At 39.3% G+C, this 19,657-nt stretch overlaps 1 protein-coding gene across 2 annotated transcripts in view; it reads left to right on the forward strand.

The window, feature by feature from the left end:
- Positions 1-19,359, forward strand: part of SNAPC3 (small nuclear RNA activating complex polypeptide 3) — a 35,658-nt gene extending 16,299 nt beyond the window's left edge. The window contains exons 4-9 of one of the 2 annotated variants that reach the window (XM_075209861.1): positions 9,640-9,744; positions 12,944-13,093; positions 14,914-14,996; positions 16,152-16,316; positions 17,287-17,394; positions 18,880-19,359. In XM_075209861.1, the coding sequence (XP_075065962.1) occupies positions 9,640-9,744; positions 12,944-13,093; positions 14,914-14,996; positions 16,152-16,316; positions 17,287-17,394; positions 18,880-19,027 (759 nt within the window). In that variant the 3' untranslated portion in view covers positions 19,028-19,359. The remainder of the gene's footprint in view (positions 1-9,639; positions 9,745-12,943; positions 13,094-14,913; positions 14,997-16,151; positions 16,317-17,286; positions 17,395-18,879) is intronic. The other variant, XM_075209869.1, reaches the window with a different exon arrangement.
- Positions 19,360-19,657: the final 298 nt, after the last annotated feature.

Consider the following 19,657-nt stretch of genomic DNA (forward strand, 5'->3'; position numbering starts at 1 on the left):
AGCTGCGGGAACACGCAGGTCGCGGTCCTCCAAGGGAGTAATCAGTGAAGCAGTAGATGAAAGCGGTGTCGTACAGGCCGGGTCCAAACCGTGAATTCAGGAGATGTCCAAGGGAAAGTTCAAAGCCGTAGCCGGGTCGGGGTCAGAAGCACAGGAGGAACAATCAAATATCAAGCCGAGGTCAAGTTCACAGGGAGCACAGAACAGGAGTAGTAAGTAACAAGCCGGGTAATACACAGGAAGCGCTGGAAACGGTACACAGGAACACTGGAGCTAGGATGAGACCTAATACTCTGGCACTCTCCATGTGCCAGAGTGAGGCTTTTATACAGGTGCAGTCCAATCATTGGCGGTGGTGACGCTAAACACCACCGCCGGAGTTACTAGGAAGCGTTCCGTTGCCTAGCAACGGAACGCGCAACCACTGACCCGCAAGTACGCTCGGTTGCCTGGTAACCGAGCGCTCTGTCACAGAAGCAGACGTCCGTCTCTGTGCGGCAAGCATAGCACGGAGACGGCGTCTGACAGTACCTCCTCCCCTACTTTGTTGGATAGATCTTTGTTCGAGGAACTGTTTCAATAACCGTGTGGCGTGGAGATCTTCTTTTTGCACCCAGGATCTCTCTTCTGGCCCAAAACCTTTCCAATGTACTAAGAATTGGTGTCGTCCATGGAGGATACGGAAATCCAGGATACGACTAACTTAAAATTCTTCACCTTCCGTAGTACGTACAGGAGCTGGACGATGAGGCGACTGATGAAATTTATTGAGTACAAGTGGTTTGAGAAGAGAGACATGAAAGACATTGTGGATCTTCAGGGAAGGAGGTAACCGGAGTCTGTAGGTTACTGCATTGATCACATGTGTTATGGAAAAGGGACCAATATAACGGGGAGCCAATTTTTGAGAAGGTACTCTCAACTTAAGGTTACGTGTGGATAACCATACTTTGTCGTGAACTTGTAAAAGAGGGACCAGTCTCCGATGGCGGTCTGCTGCTTGCTTATAGCGTTGGGAAGTCTCTTGGAGTCTAGCTTTCGTGTTAGACCAAATCTGAGAAAAGTTCCGCATGACATCCTCCACTGCAGGAACTGACGAGGAACCTTGGCTGGAAAAATCTGGGAGGGTGGGTTGGGAACCAAAAACAATAAAAAATGGAGAGGCACCAGTAGACTCGTGATGATGAATATTGTGAGAAAACTCCGCCCAGGGTAAGAGATTAGCCCATTCTGCTTGGTTATCTGAAGAAAAACATCGTAAGAAGACTTCGAGATCTTGGTTAACACGCTCCGTTTGACCATTAGTTTGCGGATGATAACCTGATGAAAACTTGAGGTCAGACCTTTATTCAGTATTTTACAAAAGGCCCTCCAGAATTTGGAAACGAATTGCACTCCATGGTCAGAGATGATCTCACAAGGACATCCATGAAGTCTAAATATTTCTTTAATGAAGATAGAAGCTAACTGAGAAGCAGATGGTAGAGCAGACAAAGGTACAAAGTGGGCCATTTTAGAAAATCTGTCCACAACAACCCAAATAGTGGTGCATCCATTGCTGGGGGGAAGATCTGTGATGAAATCCATGGATATGCTTTGCCAAGGGAAATCTGGAATGGGAAGTGGTTGAAGGAGCCCAGAAGGGGCCATTCTGGGTTTCTTACAACGGGCACATGTATCACAAGAAGCCACAAAACTTCGTACATCTGAATGTAGTGTCGGCCACCAATATCTCCGACAAAGAAATTCAAGAGTTTTAACACCAGCGTATCCTGTCAATTTAGAGGAATGCGCCCATCGGAGAGCTTTAATTCGTAAATTAGGCTCTAAAAAGGAACAGCCCCTTGGTGGTGTCTTGGCCGTGGTTTTGGTAAGGGCGATAACCCTGGTAGGATTTAGAATGGGTAGGGGTTCCGGGGAAGTACAGAGATCTGTGTTGTCAAAAGATCGAGATAGAGCATCAGCTCGGATGTTCTTGGATCCTGGGTGGTAGGTCAGGATGATATTAAAGCGTGCGAAGAACGATGCCCATCGAGCTTGGCGTGGATTGAGGCATCGAGCCTCGCTGATATAAAGCAGGTTCTTATGATCGGAAAGAACCGTTACTGGATGACGTGAACCTTCAAGTAAGTGTCGCCACTCCTCTAGGGCAGCCTTGATAGCTAGTAACTCTGTCACCAATTCCATAATTCTTCTCGTGGGATAAAAATTTTTTGGAAAAGAACCCGCAAGGTAAATGAGAACCGTTTTTGGATTTTTGGAAGAGTTCTGCCCCAACACCTATAGCAGAGGCGTCAACTTCTAGAAAAAAGGGTTCAGATTGATCCGGTTGAGAAAGGGCTGGAGCGGATGAAAAGGCCTGTTTCAGGAGATTAAATGCCTTTAGGGCTTCTGGAGACCAATTCCTGGGGTTGGCTGATTTTCGTGTCAGCTTCGTTATTGGTGCAATAATGGAGGAGAACCCTTTAACAAATTGTCTGTAATAATTGGCGAATCCAATAAACCTTTGGATGGCCTTGGTGCCCTGGGGAAGAGGCCAGTTGGTAATGGCAGACACCTTTAGTGGGTCCATGCTTAATCCTGCTCCGGAAACAATGTACCCAAGGAAAGAGATTTGTTCCACTTCAAAGATACACTTTTCTAATTTGCAGAAGAGTTGATTAGCTCGTAATTGGAGTAAGACTTCCTTAACATGGTGTCGATGGGAGGCAATGTCTTGGGAAAAGATTAGAATGTCGTCCAAATAGACAACGACGAAGTGATATAAACAGTCTTGGAAGATTTCATTAACGAAGGATTGAAATACTGCGGGGGCGTTACTAAGCCCGAATGGCATGACTAGATATTCGAAATGTCCGTCCCGCGTGTTAAACGCTGTCTTCCACTCGTCTCCTTGACGGATCTGTACTAAATTTTATATGCCCCTCTGAGATCTAGTTTGGTAAAGATGCGGGCTCCACTAATCTTGTCGAAAAGGTCCATAATAAGGGGTAATGGATAACGGTTCTTAATAGTAATTTTATTTAGTTGCCGATAATCAATACACGGGCGTAAGGATCCGTCTTTTTTTTTGACAAAGAAGAATCCTGCTCCGGCTGGTGAAGATGATTTTCTAATGAACCCTCGGGCTAGATTTTCAGATATGTATTGTGACATAGCTTGGGTCTCTGGTAAGGACAGGAGATAAGTCCTACCACGAGGAATCTGTTTTCCTGGAATTAATTCAATCGGACAGTCCCACGGGCGATGGGGTGGAAGAATCTCTGATCTTTGTTTGGAGAAGACGTCCTTAAAGACTAGATAGACCAAAGGTAATGTACAGGTTTTAGAATTCGTCTGAGTATGACAGACTTGAAAGCGGGGTGAGGAGATACATTGCTTATGACACTGCGGGCCCCAGGAAATAACCTCCGCACGAACCCAGTCAAATTGAGGAGAATGGTTCCGGAGCCAAGGAAGACCCAGTATCAGTGGGTTAATAGACTGTGGTAACACTAGGAATTGGATCCACTCTTGATGTAAGGCTCCTACCAACAATTGAACCGCACTCGTGATGCTGGAGATGACACCGTTGCTGACACGGTTACCATCCACGGCAGTGAGGGTAAGCGGTTGGGGCAGATCTTGGATGGTCAATTGGAGCTGTGAAGCAAGAGAGGCCGAAATAAAATTTCCTGCGGCACCGGAGTCCACGAAGGCAGAGATTTGTTGGGGTCCTTTAGTGGTCAAAAGCTGGACAGGCATGAGAAACTCGAGATTGGAGGTGGAGTAGGGAGTGGAAACGGTGACTCCTAAGGCGGCCTCCCTCTTACCGTCTAGGAGGAGGCGTTTCCCGGTCTCTTGGGACAGAGACTTAGAACGTGACCAGACTCCCCATAATATAGACATAATCTCTGCTTGAACCGTCTCTCGCGTTCTTCAGACGTTAGCCTAGAGCGGCCAAGCTGCATAGGTTCTTCTGTAGAAGATATTGGATTTTGAAATTGGGGAGCAAAACGGGGAGTCCGTCTTGTAGAGGACCTTTCTGAAATTCTCTGAAACAAAGATCGATCCTGATACATAATAAAACGAAAGCGTCCAACTCCGAGGGGAGTTCTCTGGTAGCCAATTCGTCCTTGATTCGGTCGGTAAGACCCTGCCAGAAGGAAGCAATGAGGGCTTCATTGTTCCATCGAAGCTCAGAGGAGAGGGTCCGAAATTGTACGGCATACTGCCCGACAGACATAGAACCTTGTCGCAGGGTTAAGAGGGTAGATGCAGCAGAAGAGACTCTGCCCGGTTCGTCGAAAACCTTCCGGAACATGTCAATAAAAGCCGCGGAGTCCTCCAGCAAAGGGTCATTGTGCTCCCATATCGGGGATGCCCAGGCCAGGGCTTGCCCACTAAGTAGCGAAATTATGAAGGCTACCTTGGTACGTTCCGAGGAGAATGCTGAGGAGTTGCACTCAAAGTGAGTGGCACACTGGTTAAGGAACCCTCTACATCTTTTTGGATCCCCGTCAAACTTATCTGGGGAAGGTATTCTTAGTCCAGTAGTGGCGGCTGGAGGGGCAGCAGGAGCCGCGGGAGCCACTGCAGAGCGAGAAGGAGCCGCAGATGGTTCCGTAGGGGGGGTTTGTCCTGCCCGTAGAGAGTCCAGGCGAGGCACACACTGGAGTAAACGAGCCTAGTCTGCCTCCTGCTGTTCCACTCGGCGACCCAGGTGGATAATGAGATCCCGAGTTGTAGGTTCACCTTTTCCATCTGACGTCATGGCCAGAGTATACTGTCACAGATTTAGGGTATTTTGCTTACTGATTTTTGCACTACTCACCCAAGAGGTGCGGAGTTTAACGTGTTCCTGGTTTTCACCAGGGACCCCCGCAAGGAAGTGTGGTCTTAGCTGCGGGAACACGCAGGTTGCGGTCCTCCAAAGGAGTAATCAGTGAAGCAGTAGATGAAAGCGGTGTCGTACAGGCCGGGTCCAAACCGTGAATTCAGGAGATGTCCAAGGGAAAGTTCAAAGCCGTAGTCAGGGTAGCCGGGTCGGGGTCAGAAGCACAGGAGGAAGAATCAAATATCAAGCCGAGGTCAAGTTCACAGGGAGCACAGAACAGGAGTAGTAAGTAACAAGCCGGGTAATACACAGGAAGCGCTGGAAACGGTACACAGGAACGCTGGAGCTAGGATGAGACCTAATACTCTGGCACTCTCCATGTGCCAGAGTGAGGCTTTTATACAGGTGCAGTCCAATCATTGGCGGTGGTGACGCTAAACACCACCGCCGGAGTTACTAGGAAGCGTTCCGTTGCCTAGCAACGGAACGCGCGACCGCTGACCCGGAAGTACGCCCGGTTGCCTGGCAACCGAGCGCTCTGTCACAGAAGCAAACGTCCGTCTCTGTGCGGCAGGCATAGCACGGAGACGGCGTCTGACAACAAGTTCTCAATGGGATTAAGGTCTGGGTAGTTTCCTGGTCATGGATCCAAAATGTTGATGTTTTATTCTCCAAGCCACTTGGTTATCACTTTTGCCTTATGGCAAGGTGCTTCATTATACTGGAAAAGGCATTGTTCGTCACCAAACTGTTTTTGGATGGTTGGGCGAAGTTGCTCTCGGAGGATATTTTGGTACCAGTCTGTATTCATGGCTGTGTTGTTAGGCATAATTGTGAGTGATCCCACTCCCTTGGCTGAGAAGCAAACCCACACATTATTGGTCTCCGTATGCGTTACTGTTTGCATGACACAGGACGGATGGTAGCGCTCACCTTTCCTTCTCTGGACAAGTGTTTTTCCAGATGCCCCAAACAATCTGAAAGGGGGTTCATCAGAGAAAAATACATTATCCCAGTCCCACAGCAGTCCCCAATCCCTGTACCATTTGCAGAATATCAGTCTGTCCCTGATGTTTTTCCTGGAGAGAAGTGGCTTGTTTGCTGGACTTCTTGACACCAGGCCTTCCTCCAAAAGTCTTCGCCTCACTGTGTTTACAGATACACTCACACCTGTCTGCTGCCATTTTTGAGCAAGCTCTGCACTGGTGGTGCCCTGATCCCGCAGCTGAATCAACTTTAGAAGCTGGTCCTGGCGCTTGCTGGATGTTCTTGGGCGCCCTGATGCCGCCTTCACAACTATTGAATCTCTCTCCTTGAAGTTCTTGATGATCCGATGGTTGATTTAGGTGCAATCTTGCTAGCAGCAATATCCTTGCCTGTGAAGCACTTTTTGTGCAAATCAATGATGACTGCATTTGTTTCCTTGCAGATAACCATGGTTAACAGAGAAATAACAATGGTTTCAAGTACCACCCTCCTTTTTAAAGCTTCTAGTGTGTTATTCTAACTCAATCAGCATGACGGAGTGATCTCCAGCATTGTTCTTGTCAACACTCACCTGTGTTAATTGCAATTCATCTGATCACTCTTCATGACATTCTGGAGTATATGCAAATTGCCATCATAAAAACTGAGGCAGCAGACTTTTGTGAAAAATAATTGTCATTCTCAAAACTTTTGGCCATGACTACACTGAATGTTGATGTATTACATTATTTCATACTGGGGAAGGCATCGGGAAATACAGCATTAAAGTTAATGTTAAATTGTTAGATACCTACAGACTTTGGGGAAAATTTACCAAGCTGCGGTTTTGAAAAAGTGAGATGTTGTCTATAGCAACCAACCAGTTTCTAGCTGTCATTTTGTAGAATGTACTAAATAACTGATAACTATAATGGAGATATTGCCTATAGCAAACAATCACACTTTTTCAAACCCGCAGCTTGATAAATTTACCACTTAGTGTTGGTGCAGAGCTCAAATCCTTACTTTTTATACGTGACTTTTATGTTCATGTGTCTAGTATAAGAGTTTGTTATTTCATTGGCTTATATTGTTTGGCAGTTCAGTTTCTATCTAACTATTTATATGCATTTTGTTTTGTTTTTAAATAAGTGTCATTACACAGTCTTTTACCTGTCTATCAGTGTTTTTGGCAGTAAGGTAAATGGCACATTACAAAGCAAATCCTGAAAAAGATCACATGTATTTACATACCTAGTTCAGAATACATGTTTGTTGGGAAAGCGAGGGCAGGCAGCACAAGTGCTTGATTTAGACAGAATGGGGCCTGGGCAGGAATCTTGGTGAGCTACCCTACACTTTAAACCTTTAAATGCTGGACTGGCGGCTTGGTACAATTTTAAATTCTCATTGACAGCCATATTGAACATTTATAGTGAGAGCATCGTTCTGCATACCACATTGCACAGACCACCTGTCACAACAAGACCCACCTGGGCATGTGTGAAATGTGTGTGTGAAGGGGTTAATCAAATTAAAACCACTTGATCTAAAAATGACTTAAAACCCCCAAAATCTACCTCATATTCCCTATTAAAAAAAAAAAATACTGCTAACACTAAGAGTTGTAGAGCTGACTTTCTTCAGAAATCTTCAGTTACTGCCTGACGTATACCAAATTGCAATTACGCTAATTTGATCAGTTACTGTAACTAACAATTCCCTGCATATTTGTAGTGTTATAATAAAAACAATCCTGTTTGCCATAGAAATCATTTAAGACCAAAAACAAAGCATTAAATGTAATTTAATATGGCAAGAAATAGTCACAATGCTTATTGTTAAAAATAGTTATAACAAGGCATACAGGATTATGAATGCAACATAGTGTCTTATTGTGATTTTATTTTAAAAACTAACTGCAGAGTTAGACTTATGTAATTTCTTGTGTAATCTGCTAGGGAAAGGCTTGAAGGTTTGAACAATTTTTCAGATGCAGACTGATCCCCAAAAAACTGAATATGTTGCATCTCCTTCTTGGTGTCTATAAACTTGTTTTTTGTTTGACTTTTTTTTTTTTCTTTTTGTGTGTGATAATCCTTTTTATGACTTTGACCCTAGAACATTTCTATTCATTGTCCCAAAATATGCCACAACTCCTATTTGGAGCATAGTCCAAGCCAATGCATTAATATAATGTTCATAATTTTACTGAACTAGATATCAGCATTATTGTTATTTTGATGACCAATGAAGTTGTGCTGCTATAAGTGGTTACAGTTGACATATTTGAACAAGCAAGGGTATCAGGTTAAGAAATTACACAAAGGTCTCGTGAGACATATATGCATGTGATTATTCTTTTGATCAGTTTTGTTTACGGAATATATCCTGAACTTTTGTTTTCCCAAAGTCATGAATACTAAGCAGTTTTTTCTTTACCAAAAATAGTCCCTTCTAAGAAACGCCCCTTCTTCCAATGCAGATGGGGAGTAGGTGTGTTAGTGCATTAAAAGTAGTAGTAGTGGTGACCAGGAGTTCTTATTGCAGTTCTCCAGTTTCCCTCCATGCTTCTTAGAGCCTGATTTGTTTTATGTTAACTGAACCGCAGCAGAATGCATATTCCTCCAGTAGGTCCAGTTCCATTTCAATAAACAGCTAGCAGAAGAGGTTCTAGAGGTCATATGGTTTCAATAAATGCAACATCTCTGCTGCCAATAATAATAATATTTATAACTATCTCTGAAGCCAAATACAAGGTACGTTATCTGGTTCAAGGTACTATGTGTAAACCTGGTGACCCACCCTTGCTGATATCTCATGTTGGACGGATCACTCTCCTCTAATTCCTTTCACCACTGCCATCCTCGGATGTAATAGAGATGTGCAGTTTGTACAGTGGACTTTGGTAGGCAATCGAACCAACCCTGTGCAACTAGCCATCACTGTTTTACCTAATTATTAGCTCCTGGTGTTATCTGGAATAGTGTTTCTGATATCTGGTCTTCTGGGACTGATAACCTATTATTTAACGTGTAATTCTGTGACAAATCTGCACCGGTAATTATTTAAGTAATCTAGAGTATCGCTGATTTAGAATAAAGCACTGAGAGCATTAATTGCATAATAACGCTGGGCAGTTGTGCAGTGGACAGAGATTATCTGCTGGAAATAAAATATGTATCACTATTAACTGATCAAAGTATAATCTTTGGCAATATAAATAATTATTATGATAAAAGTCTTGGGTGGGCCCTGCCTTCCCATCCTATCCAAATGCTGACCCTGAGTCACACCATTGATTAGTTCATAATGTACAGCTGGTAAGCTAATTTGCATGCAGAGGGAATTCTTGGAAAAAAGTAACACTACATGCAGGTTTCTAAATGATTTTCCATATTAGACTGGGAAATTGGAGGTGACTTACATGTTGGGTACAGTGCTATCTTTTTTTCCCTTTTAAATAACTATATAAAATGCAGTTTGGATAATTATTACAGGAAAATAAAGGGGGTATATTATGGTTGTGTTATATATAATGTTTCCATATATTGACTTCTTTGCGAAGAAATTCTCATTTATGTGGTTTTCAAACTTTCTGGACATATGAAAATGGGTTGGGGGGGGGGGGGAGAAATCCTGGCTTCTTATTTCATAGGTCACATGAGTAGCTACACATCTCATCTCATCAGTTTTTTTGGGGGGTTTTTTTCTACAAAGAGCAAGAGGAAAAAGGAGCTCAATACTGAGAGTACACAGACTATGTCTACTTGTTATCTGGTGTGTAAAGGAAAAAAAATACTCAGCTTGAATGTATATATGTTGTAACTTTATTCAATTCTTTTCCTCACTGCTAGGAATCTCGAGGTTTAGGAACAAGGCCAGAGGATTTGTCAGACATGGTGGATGAGGGGGAGCTGGTGCTAACCGTGAATATTTTATATCCTATCATTTTTCATAAGGTTTGACTTTACAAATTTGTATAATCTACTAAACTTGTGGTTTTATATTCTGGGATTTAAAACCGAAGTCCACAGAACGCTTATTTCAGTTGACTGACTTTTTTTTGTTGCTTTCGGTGGAAACTCGAATCTCAAAGTTTATTTCTATCCCACCATCACTCTTGGCACTACTTAGAGGCTGGTAAACAGACATCTGTTTCAACTACGGATACAATTTTTATCAAATATCCATTTTATGTACCTTGCTCTTAATAGTGTCAGATGTCTTGTTTTTCATATTTTTATATTCCTTTTTATTCTTTTTATATTTAGACAGAGATTACTTATCACGTTTGTTTTATTACTTCAAGTAGTGCAATGATTAACGTTGCAGGGCAAGCTGACCTGATCATTAAATAATTACACGTGGAAACCTACAGCTTCTTCAAAACATCCAAATCCATTTGTGCGTCTATGTTTTTAGTGCTTTTTATTTATTTTTGTATGCATACTGGTTTAGGGTTTTAATACAGACAATAGATGGTGTTTTATGAATATTTAGCTGCTGCCTCAGGTCTCAGTTGGTATGTGCATGTGCTAGGGGCTGTGGAGGAAAGGAGAAGTGCAGATGGTGTCTGAAACAGGGACTACAAATTATATGAAACAGAAATGTAATATGATTTCATCTACACTCACTATTTGTTATACTTTTCCTAGATTACCTCATAAATTACTTGCACCCTTTCCTTATGCTATTTATACCAGACCCCACTCCAGTCCTTTATACTGCCCTAAAAATACCTTTATCAATACTTTACTCGCACCTATACTTGTAATAACCCACAATCACAGTGCAGATATTGAAGATTAAACAGGGTGTGCCCAGAGGGGTAAAGTATAAATAATTTATTAAATAATTTGTCATTTGGGTCTCTTTAAACTAACGCGTTTTGTTAGCTAGTGGCTAACTTTTTCAAAGATCTTTGAAAAAGTTAGCCACTAGCTAACAAAATGCGTTTGATTTCATGATTCCCTATCTTCTGGAAACTTTTTTTGGAATGACAGAGGAAAAATAGGTGATATAATAATTGGTTTCTAAGGATATCTACCCTTATACCTCCGAGGAGGATTGAGATTGTATATTAATCATTACTGCGGTTGCAGAGGCGATCATTAGGAGCTGGACAGCTGACAAATAGGTAACCAACATCTGATTGCGGTGCCGCAGAACGTGTGTTTTCGAACACCTCTATCTTGATCTGGCAACATTATCTGGATATAACGTCCTTAATTCATTTGCCTAGTGATCATTTTTAAGAAATAACGGGACTGAGAAACCTTACCATATATCTTGGTTTATTTGGCGGCGTACGGAGGATCCAGTGCTCTCACCACATATAAGGAAACATTTAAAAAGACCCACATACAATATCCCGGAATCGGGTAACGTGGAGCATGAGACCCCGCAGTCTCACTTCGGACACAACCGCAATATAAAATCATTATTCAAGCGAGAATACATCTCATCTCTATAGAGGAATACTATGAACGGGTGTGATCATTCCTATAATTATATATTTCTTTATTTGGAATCCAAGCTTCCTATAACACATGTTACAACAGACTCTTATTTTATTCTTGGTTCTTATGGTGCACTGGCCGACACCTAATTAATAAGACATTTGCGAGGTGTGTTACACTTCATTTTTATGAGCTTATGATACCATATATGTTCGAGATGAGCTGTATTATATACATCCATAGTTTGAACTAATAAATGTGTCATTTTTATGAGATCTGCCTATCCTATTGATATTTTTACAAATTATTTAATAACCCTGTTTAATTTGTTGAATTATATACTTGGGAGACTGGCAATCTCATATAGGCGTTGCGACAGTTGGAGAATATATTGGTCTATATTACAATTAAATAAGGTATTTATACACGGTTGAAGCACAGTTAGTCCCTCTGTTATCTACAGATATAGAAGATGCCTTTTACTCACAAGATAATTTCCAGAACACACAGATAAAGTACATATAATATTATACAGTACAACAGGGAAGAAACAAAAAGAAATTCCAATGGCGCAATCATATTGTTTCTGGACTACTTACACTTTTTTGTTTAATGGTTTTATTTCTGTTTTAATAACTTTCTATAGTTAGTCAACACAGTATATCAATAGCTGATGATGATTAGAAGCAATTTTAAACTGTAAACTGGGTAATTGCACCTCATCTGAATCCGCGTGGTATAGCTTAAATTCTTTTAATGACAGAGAATTCTCAGCTTTCACAGTGAGGCTGGAACTGTATCCAAAAATAGATCTAGTTACCAAATGGTGAGAATAAAGAATTTTAAATCCACATGTGATTAATTTGTTCTAGAGTCGTTCTAATAGTTCATTGCTTAGAACTTAATAGCTCTGTCTCTTCCACATCATTAATAAATTAAAATAAACAAAACTGTTATGACTTAGCCAGTCAGCGGCAGTAGAAGAATAAGAATACATGGACAAACATATAAATATAGGTCACAAGGTCATGGCTTTATAAATGTTAATGAGCTGAAAAACAGCACCAGTTTGTACTAGCCTCTGCCCGCCAGTGGCCTGATGTCTGAAACAAGCTGTTTTCCAGAAACATACATAACATTTCGGTTCCTACAGAGAAATAATCAGTTTAAAATAAACCACATATTTGTGGTTTTCATTAAATAGTATTAACAAATGATAAAGTTCCTAATAGTGATATCACATAGTACCTTTTTTACTTTTGTGAATATAAGTTTCCATTTTTTACTTTCTGGTTTACATGTGGTAAGGTCACTATTGTTCTATTTTATTACTAGGAACCTGCCTCATATTCTGCCTAATCCCTGACATCGGTCCAGTGCGGATTCCCTGTCATCACATTTTTTTATCATTTAAAAAATGTAATTTATACTAAATCATCTTTACTCATTGTAAATTTACAGTAGCACACCTCCTGCTTCTCTTCCTCTGCTGCCACTGATACATTTTTAGAAGTTTGAAGAAGCTATGGTGGAACTCTCACCTCCTACACCATCCTGTTTCACAATGCATAAATATTATCCAATCCTTATACTAGTGTATTCATTTCCTATTCCATGTACATGTACTGTTATTTTTATGACCCAGAAATATTAACTCTTCACATGTCGTCAGTAGTTGTCTCATATCTGGATTTTTCAGCACAGAGAGTACAAACCCCATGAGACTATGTTGGTGCTCGGCAGCCAGAAACTGACAGAGCTGCGAGATGCCATTAAGTGTGTCAGTGATCTGCAGATTGGAGGAGAGTTTAGCAACAATCCAGACCTGGCTCCTGAAAACATTTGCAAGGTAAAAAGCCCAGCATATTTATTCATTTTTTCTTTTTCTTTAATGAAACACATTAAAAATATTGCATTTCGCAGACTAAAACTTAGCAGGGAAATAAGTGAAATATTTTGAGGATACATTCACTAGACACAGATGCATACACACAAAGGAACCCCATTAACATACATATCTACACTCTAAAGGTATTACATTAACATAGATGTAAATGCAAACCATAAATAAACCTGTAAATTCATACATTTATATACACACTTTTTTTTTTTTTAAATAACCTGAATTCTTAAAGTTTTAAATTTCCGTCTGAAAAAGAGCCATAAAGAAAACATTAAATATGGCGTGTGCAACAGGATACCATGTGACTAAGTTGGCAAGGTGCAAAAAAGCTGATTTATTGTTTGTCCATCAATTAATCAACTGCTTAAATATCATACTGGCGCTGCCTGCTGTAATATCGCAGTGCGTGTGGTCCCAAAACAACCCCCATGCCCAATCTGATCAAAATTCAAAATTGATTGGATCATTATCAACATATGTGGTCATAGGATGACCACACTAAACAGGCACAGTGACATCGGAAGAGATCCAGCCCCTCTGCCCAATCGCCGAATGGGCATATCTTGTCCATTAGGCTGTCATTACCCTTTATTTCTTTTAACGCTGTAAAATCCTCCCCTGGCATGACATGACATGCTGAGAGTTGTGTATGTGTGTGACAAACAGCCATATTGGTCTTCCCTCCAAAGCGATTTTGAAAAGCAGTTAATAATTTGTAGATGGACAGCTAAGAAAAATAATGCATGCTTAAACTTATCTTGCTTTTTAAAGGAAAGATTTACAAATATATTATTTACTTCCCATTAGAGGAGCTATTTTATATATTTTAAACATGGATATTTACAGAATTAATGTATTCATTTGCTTGAGCAGTAAATTGTCTGTTGTAATGTGATATTTTCATAAATTCTACCTCTAGTCTACATATTGTGACACAAGTGGTGCATGAAATTATTTACAACTAAAAACAAATAGTGCAGTCCAGCAATTTTGGACTCCTCAACTTTTGATTTAGCCTATTCTTTTTTACTACAACTGTATTGATTGTTGAATCCTCATTTTGCAGTATAACACATAGCAGTAAGTGGACATGGGTGTTGCATTGATTTTAAGTTTCATCTTTTTTGTTCTAAAATTTTAAATACTTAAAAAACCATTACATCCCCAAAATTTTGCCTTTTCATTTAGAAAGTGTAAAGGTAAAATACATTGTTCGGCATTACTCTGACAGCCCACTGCAGCTGTGTTAAAAAGTAATTTCTGTATATCCAGTCTGCCTAGCCATCACTCAGGCACTGCCTGCTTATATAGAGTCGCACCTCCCTCTTAACATGACAATCTGCTGCAGAGGAGTGACAGAGAGCATGTCGGGCATATTTAGTCAAGTATAAATAATCCAGTTGTTTCATGAATATTTTTCGCTCCATAATATACAGCCTCTGATTTTCTTCTTGTACAATATGCAACCTTTGATTGCTCTTCAGTATTATGTACCTTGATTGTGCAGAAAGTTTAATGCAATGGCAAAGTACTGTGACACACATTTTTGCAGCAAAACAACTATAAATATAATCTACATTTGTACAAGAAATATGCACTTTTTTTTATTGCTTTATTTCTTCTGTCTCTCACGCCGGCTAGTGGCGATCTATACAAATTGCAATGCAAAAACATTTAGATAGATTAGCTATACTACTTTTAGTGTAATTTCATTTTTATATAAAAAAAAAACAACCTTTCTCTAACTAGTTTCTCTTTTATTACAGGATCTCTTCAAATCGGCATTCTTTTATTTTGAAGGTGTTTTTTACAATGATAAGCGATATCCTGAGTGCAGAGAGATAAGCAGGTACAGTGTTCTTTTGTTATATTCTAACAAGGATAACACGCCTAACAATAGCCAATGGCATGTTGGCGTACCACCAAACAATGTTTTTCCTTCATGGTTTTATATCTGGAAATTTCATATTTGGGGTTTAGTGGTCCTATTATAGGAAAACTCATTTGATACTTCAATTTACATTGTGGCAAAACCAGTTCAATTGCTGTGACAGAGTCCATGATTTGATGCCACTGGTAAAGGTTATCTATCTGTAATTGCCATTATTGACACAAGCTTTTCTGAATTTGCTTAGGTTTATATGTAGTATTCTTTCCTTTTTTCCCTATTCAGCAGTGTCTGTAAGGAACTTTGAAATAAGCGGGGCTAGAATTATAACCAAACTAGTTATCCAGTGCTTTAGAACATTCACTAGGCCATTTCAGATGCTTATACTTTGACTTATTGGGTAAGCTTGTGAGCGTTCTAAATTAGTGAAAGCTCAGCAGAGTTGCTGGGTTAACAAATGTGAAGTCTTTGTTCACATTTCATGTTCGCATCTATATTGTGTTTTTAAAAAGCCGTAATAAACTACTAAAGCAGTGTAAAGGTTTGGAGTACTTGCTGTTTTTTTCTGCTAATGTTAGACCTATTCAGGTCGCTAATACCACTGATGGAACACTAATGATTTTACATTTTTATGTTGATGCAATCACTAACTTAGAATTAAAGCTGTTGCTAATTCAGTATATGTGCTGTCTCAGGAGTGATGATCTAGCTAATTAAGGCATTAGAAGTATCACACCACAAAAGGCAATATAATAAAATGTATAAAGTTCATATATCCAACCTGTTGTATTGATATCCAACTTTTTTTTTTAAATAGCTGTTTGTGCTCTAAAATGCCTTCTAATTGTCCAGGTGAAATGTAAATGCAGTTGGAAGATGTATACTGTCATTTTCTGAATTCCCAATTAGGTCTCTGCGTGGTTTGGAATTGATCCAGCCACTTGACTCTAGCTCCATACTCCCAGATGTTTACCAATTTGGTCATTTAAAGTGTGAAACCATTAAGAATAACAGAATAAATCTTAGATTTTGTTGCAAATCTCTTGTTAGCATTCAGTATTTGTACAAATGCCACCTCCCTTCTATCCATTGACATTCATTTACTTGGTCTTGTAGAACTGTTGTTGAGTGGGCTGAGTCTCGTGATAGAGGCTATGGGAAATTTCAGATGGCCAGGATGGAAGACTTTACACTAAACGACCTGCATATAAAAATTGGCTTTCCTTATCTGTACTGTCATCAAGGAGACTGTGAGCACATTGTTACCATTACAGATATAAGGTAGGCAAATATCTTGATCTTTTCACCTGCATGGGTATTTTATGCTGATAAAAATGGGGTATACATTTACATGTATTTACACAATCCTTCAATATTATGAAGTGTTCAGACTAGGGGAGGCCAGCATTTCCTACTGCCTGCCATACCCTAGCAATCTTCCTCTTCCTCCCTGGTTTATTTTAATAAAACCGTTTTTCTTTTGTTGCTTTATACTAAAAAAATACCATATTAATTATATTACCATTCACCAGTTGCCTGGTAACTAAATACACTACAACATATCCCCATATTTGCGGCAGTTCTTCATCTGCTCCCCATTCTTCCATGTTGCACATCTTGCATCTCATTTAACATGCAAACCCTGCTGTCTTTCCAAATGCCACATTTTTGGTTTTATTATCTGGCATTGGATCACTTGATTCTGACTCAACCAGAAACTATGTTAATACAAATATTCTTTGTATTTAAGATGATAGTCGAATTCACAAAAATATATTTGCCGAAGAGCAAAATTTTCTGAGTGTGTTGTAGAAAACATTAAAATAATCATTTATTTTATGTGTCACAATGTTGTTCCTGCTATATTAGCTAGTTCATTTAAGTTTAAATGATGCTTCATAGCAATTACCTTCATAACAGATATACAATAAAAGGTTTTTGTCCATGTTCGCAAGTTTGCTGTAAGTGTCTGAGGGGTTTGTCTGTTGTCAAACGAACGTATCTACTACTCATTCAGACCTAGACGTGTCGTTAACTCTGAATACCTTGTACATATACATTCACTTACATGCAGCTCATGTGTGTTCCAGTCTGAATCAGGCCCTACATGCTCACAGGACTGAGAATTTTACCAATTATAAAATACATTAGGCATTTTAGCATAATAAAGACAGTATTGATAACATCTCTTACATGGGGTGTTTTGGGGTTCACTTCTCTAAAAACAATGCTCTTTATTTTCCTTGAAAAGGTTAATACACAATGAAGACTGCTTGGATAGAACTCTTTATCCTCTGCATATCAGAAAGCACTGGTTTTGGACAAGGAAGTGCTATGTGTGTAAATTGTATATTGCTAAGTAAGTAACATTGTTTTCATTTATACAAATGGTGGCAGAAATATGTTTGTATGTCTTTTTTTTTTTTTTTGTGTGTGTGCATGTTTAGATTATTATAAATTTAGCTAAATTCTTCTTGGATCCAAAAGACAGTGTGCCATAATAATAGCAGATGTTTTATGTTCTGGGAGTAGACGTGTACATTCATGTCGCAGTGAGAATATGTATCTTTTAAGCAGTAGCATATCTCAATATCAGATGGCTGCCATTTGTTTCTGAAACACAAAACATATATACATATACACAAAACCACCATCATCATCATTTATGTGGCTAAATTATCAATTTAATATCTATGCTACTTAGTTATCCTGCATTTAAGGCCCCTAAACATATTTTTAATGTAATGTTAATTTGATATAATTTTTATGAGCACCATTATAATGTGTGCTGGTTGGCAAGACAGGCAAGTGTGACACAGAATACTGCTGGATCAATGTAGTAGAGCTCTCACAGTAAATTTGTAATCGTATGTAACCTGTTCTTCCAAAGAACAGGTTACATACGATATTTTTATAGAGACCAAAGTAATTTTTTGTTAACTGGTAAGTGTAAACTGTTGTAAATTATTGTTATAGGTTAGTTTATGCGAGGTTAAGCTTAGCTCTCTCTTACTGGTAATACTTCCATCAGTCAATGTCTAGAACGGGCTATAATAATTTTTATGATATTTTGTGTGTTTTTTGCTTTGTTCTTCTATGCACAGCAGCCTTGGAAACGAGGCATTTTTTTTAAACTGTCCACTCTACTTGTTTTAAGTCCTCACTTCCTGCATTGTGTAATTCACACATTACTAGGATAAGGTAGTCCCACTAGACATAGTGTTGCAACAAGTAAAAATAGTACTGTAGATATTTGTTATCCGTGCTTGCAGTTTACTCCCACCATAATTCGTAATCTGAACGTATCATATTTAGTCAACCTTACTGCAGTGTCCTCTAGCCTTAAGCATCCAGCAGGGCACACTATAAAATCAGTTAGGTGGAATTCAATTTCCCGCAAGTGCCTCTGGAAAGGGTGTCAAGGCATTCTGCATCGATGTAACAGAAATGAGCGCAGCTGGAATTTGCAGTGATGTCCGGTGGTTCATCACAGGGAATTTAATCCCCCCACCACTTGCAACTGGTCCAGCGCCTCCCTAGTAAAGAATTTATAGCGGAACTTTCTGGTGCCAATCACAGGTCAAACATGCTTGCAACTGTAGTGAGGGCTCATTACTTTGTCTGTTATTAATAATGTTGCTTCAAGTCACAAAATAGTGACCAACTTTTTAGACCATTGGATTGTGCCCTTTGTGCGTGCATTTTAACCTCATGCTTTCAGTATCCTGAAAAAACTGATTAAAGATACTTATTTGTGTTTCTGCTAAACCTTCTAATGTTTAGTGGAACATTTGTAGAAAGATGTTTAGTATACCTTATGTCTGTTTTTATTTTCCTATTTTAGATGGGTGACAAACAATGACAGTCTTGCTTCAGATGACCCTTGTTTCTTCTGTGATGTGTGCTTCAAGATGCTGCATTATGACACCGAGGGCAATAAACTTGGAGACTTTGTGGCATATGCTTATGTTGACCCAGGAACATTTAATTGAAGTAGAACATTATACAAGAATATAAACAATTTCCAAGTTTACTACATATCAAAGGTTATCCTGATAAATTCCAAGCACATGGAATGAATGTTTAAGCTGTAAACAGTACCAAGCAATTATGTATAGAGTCTTATGAGTGAGGAACGTCTGTGCTTCTCCATAGTACTTGTCAGTCAGTAGGAACTGAGTTCATGGTTATAGATGTCTATTCTGAGAATTTGATAAAACTTGTGTTAATGTACATATATGTGTCTTTCAAATATTTTGGGTACTTAAATTACCTATGTATATTGTATTTTATCATAAAATATTTGCTTTTTTGCATAGTGTAATATTTGTCACATTTTGTCATGGGGCAACACGTGAATGGCATGCAAAAGAGGAGACATACAGGGCTTGTCCCAAGTGTGTTTCTAAGTTTGTGGAAAGAAATGTTTATGGAAAGAAATGTTTATTTTGAATTCCATACATGCATACATACAATATAGACATTAACACACTGTTTACAGCATTCCTGGAATTCAGGTGTTGATTATAACAATAATCAGAAGATAAGTCATCGCACAAAAACATAATTTTTAATTTCCTACTCACCAATAGATTGTATTTTATAACCACATTCATAAAATA

Source organism: Mixophyes fleayi, chromosome 1 (assembly GCF_038048845.1).
Source record: "Mixophyes fleayi isolate aMixFle1 chromosome 1, aMixFle1.hap1, whole genome shotgun sequence".
Classification (NCBI taxonomy): domain Eukaryota; kingdom Metazoa; phylum Chordata; class Amphibia; order Anura; family Limnodynastidae; genus Mixophyes; species Mixophyes fleayi.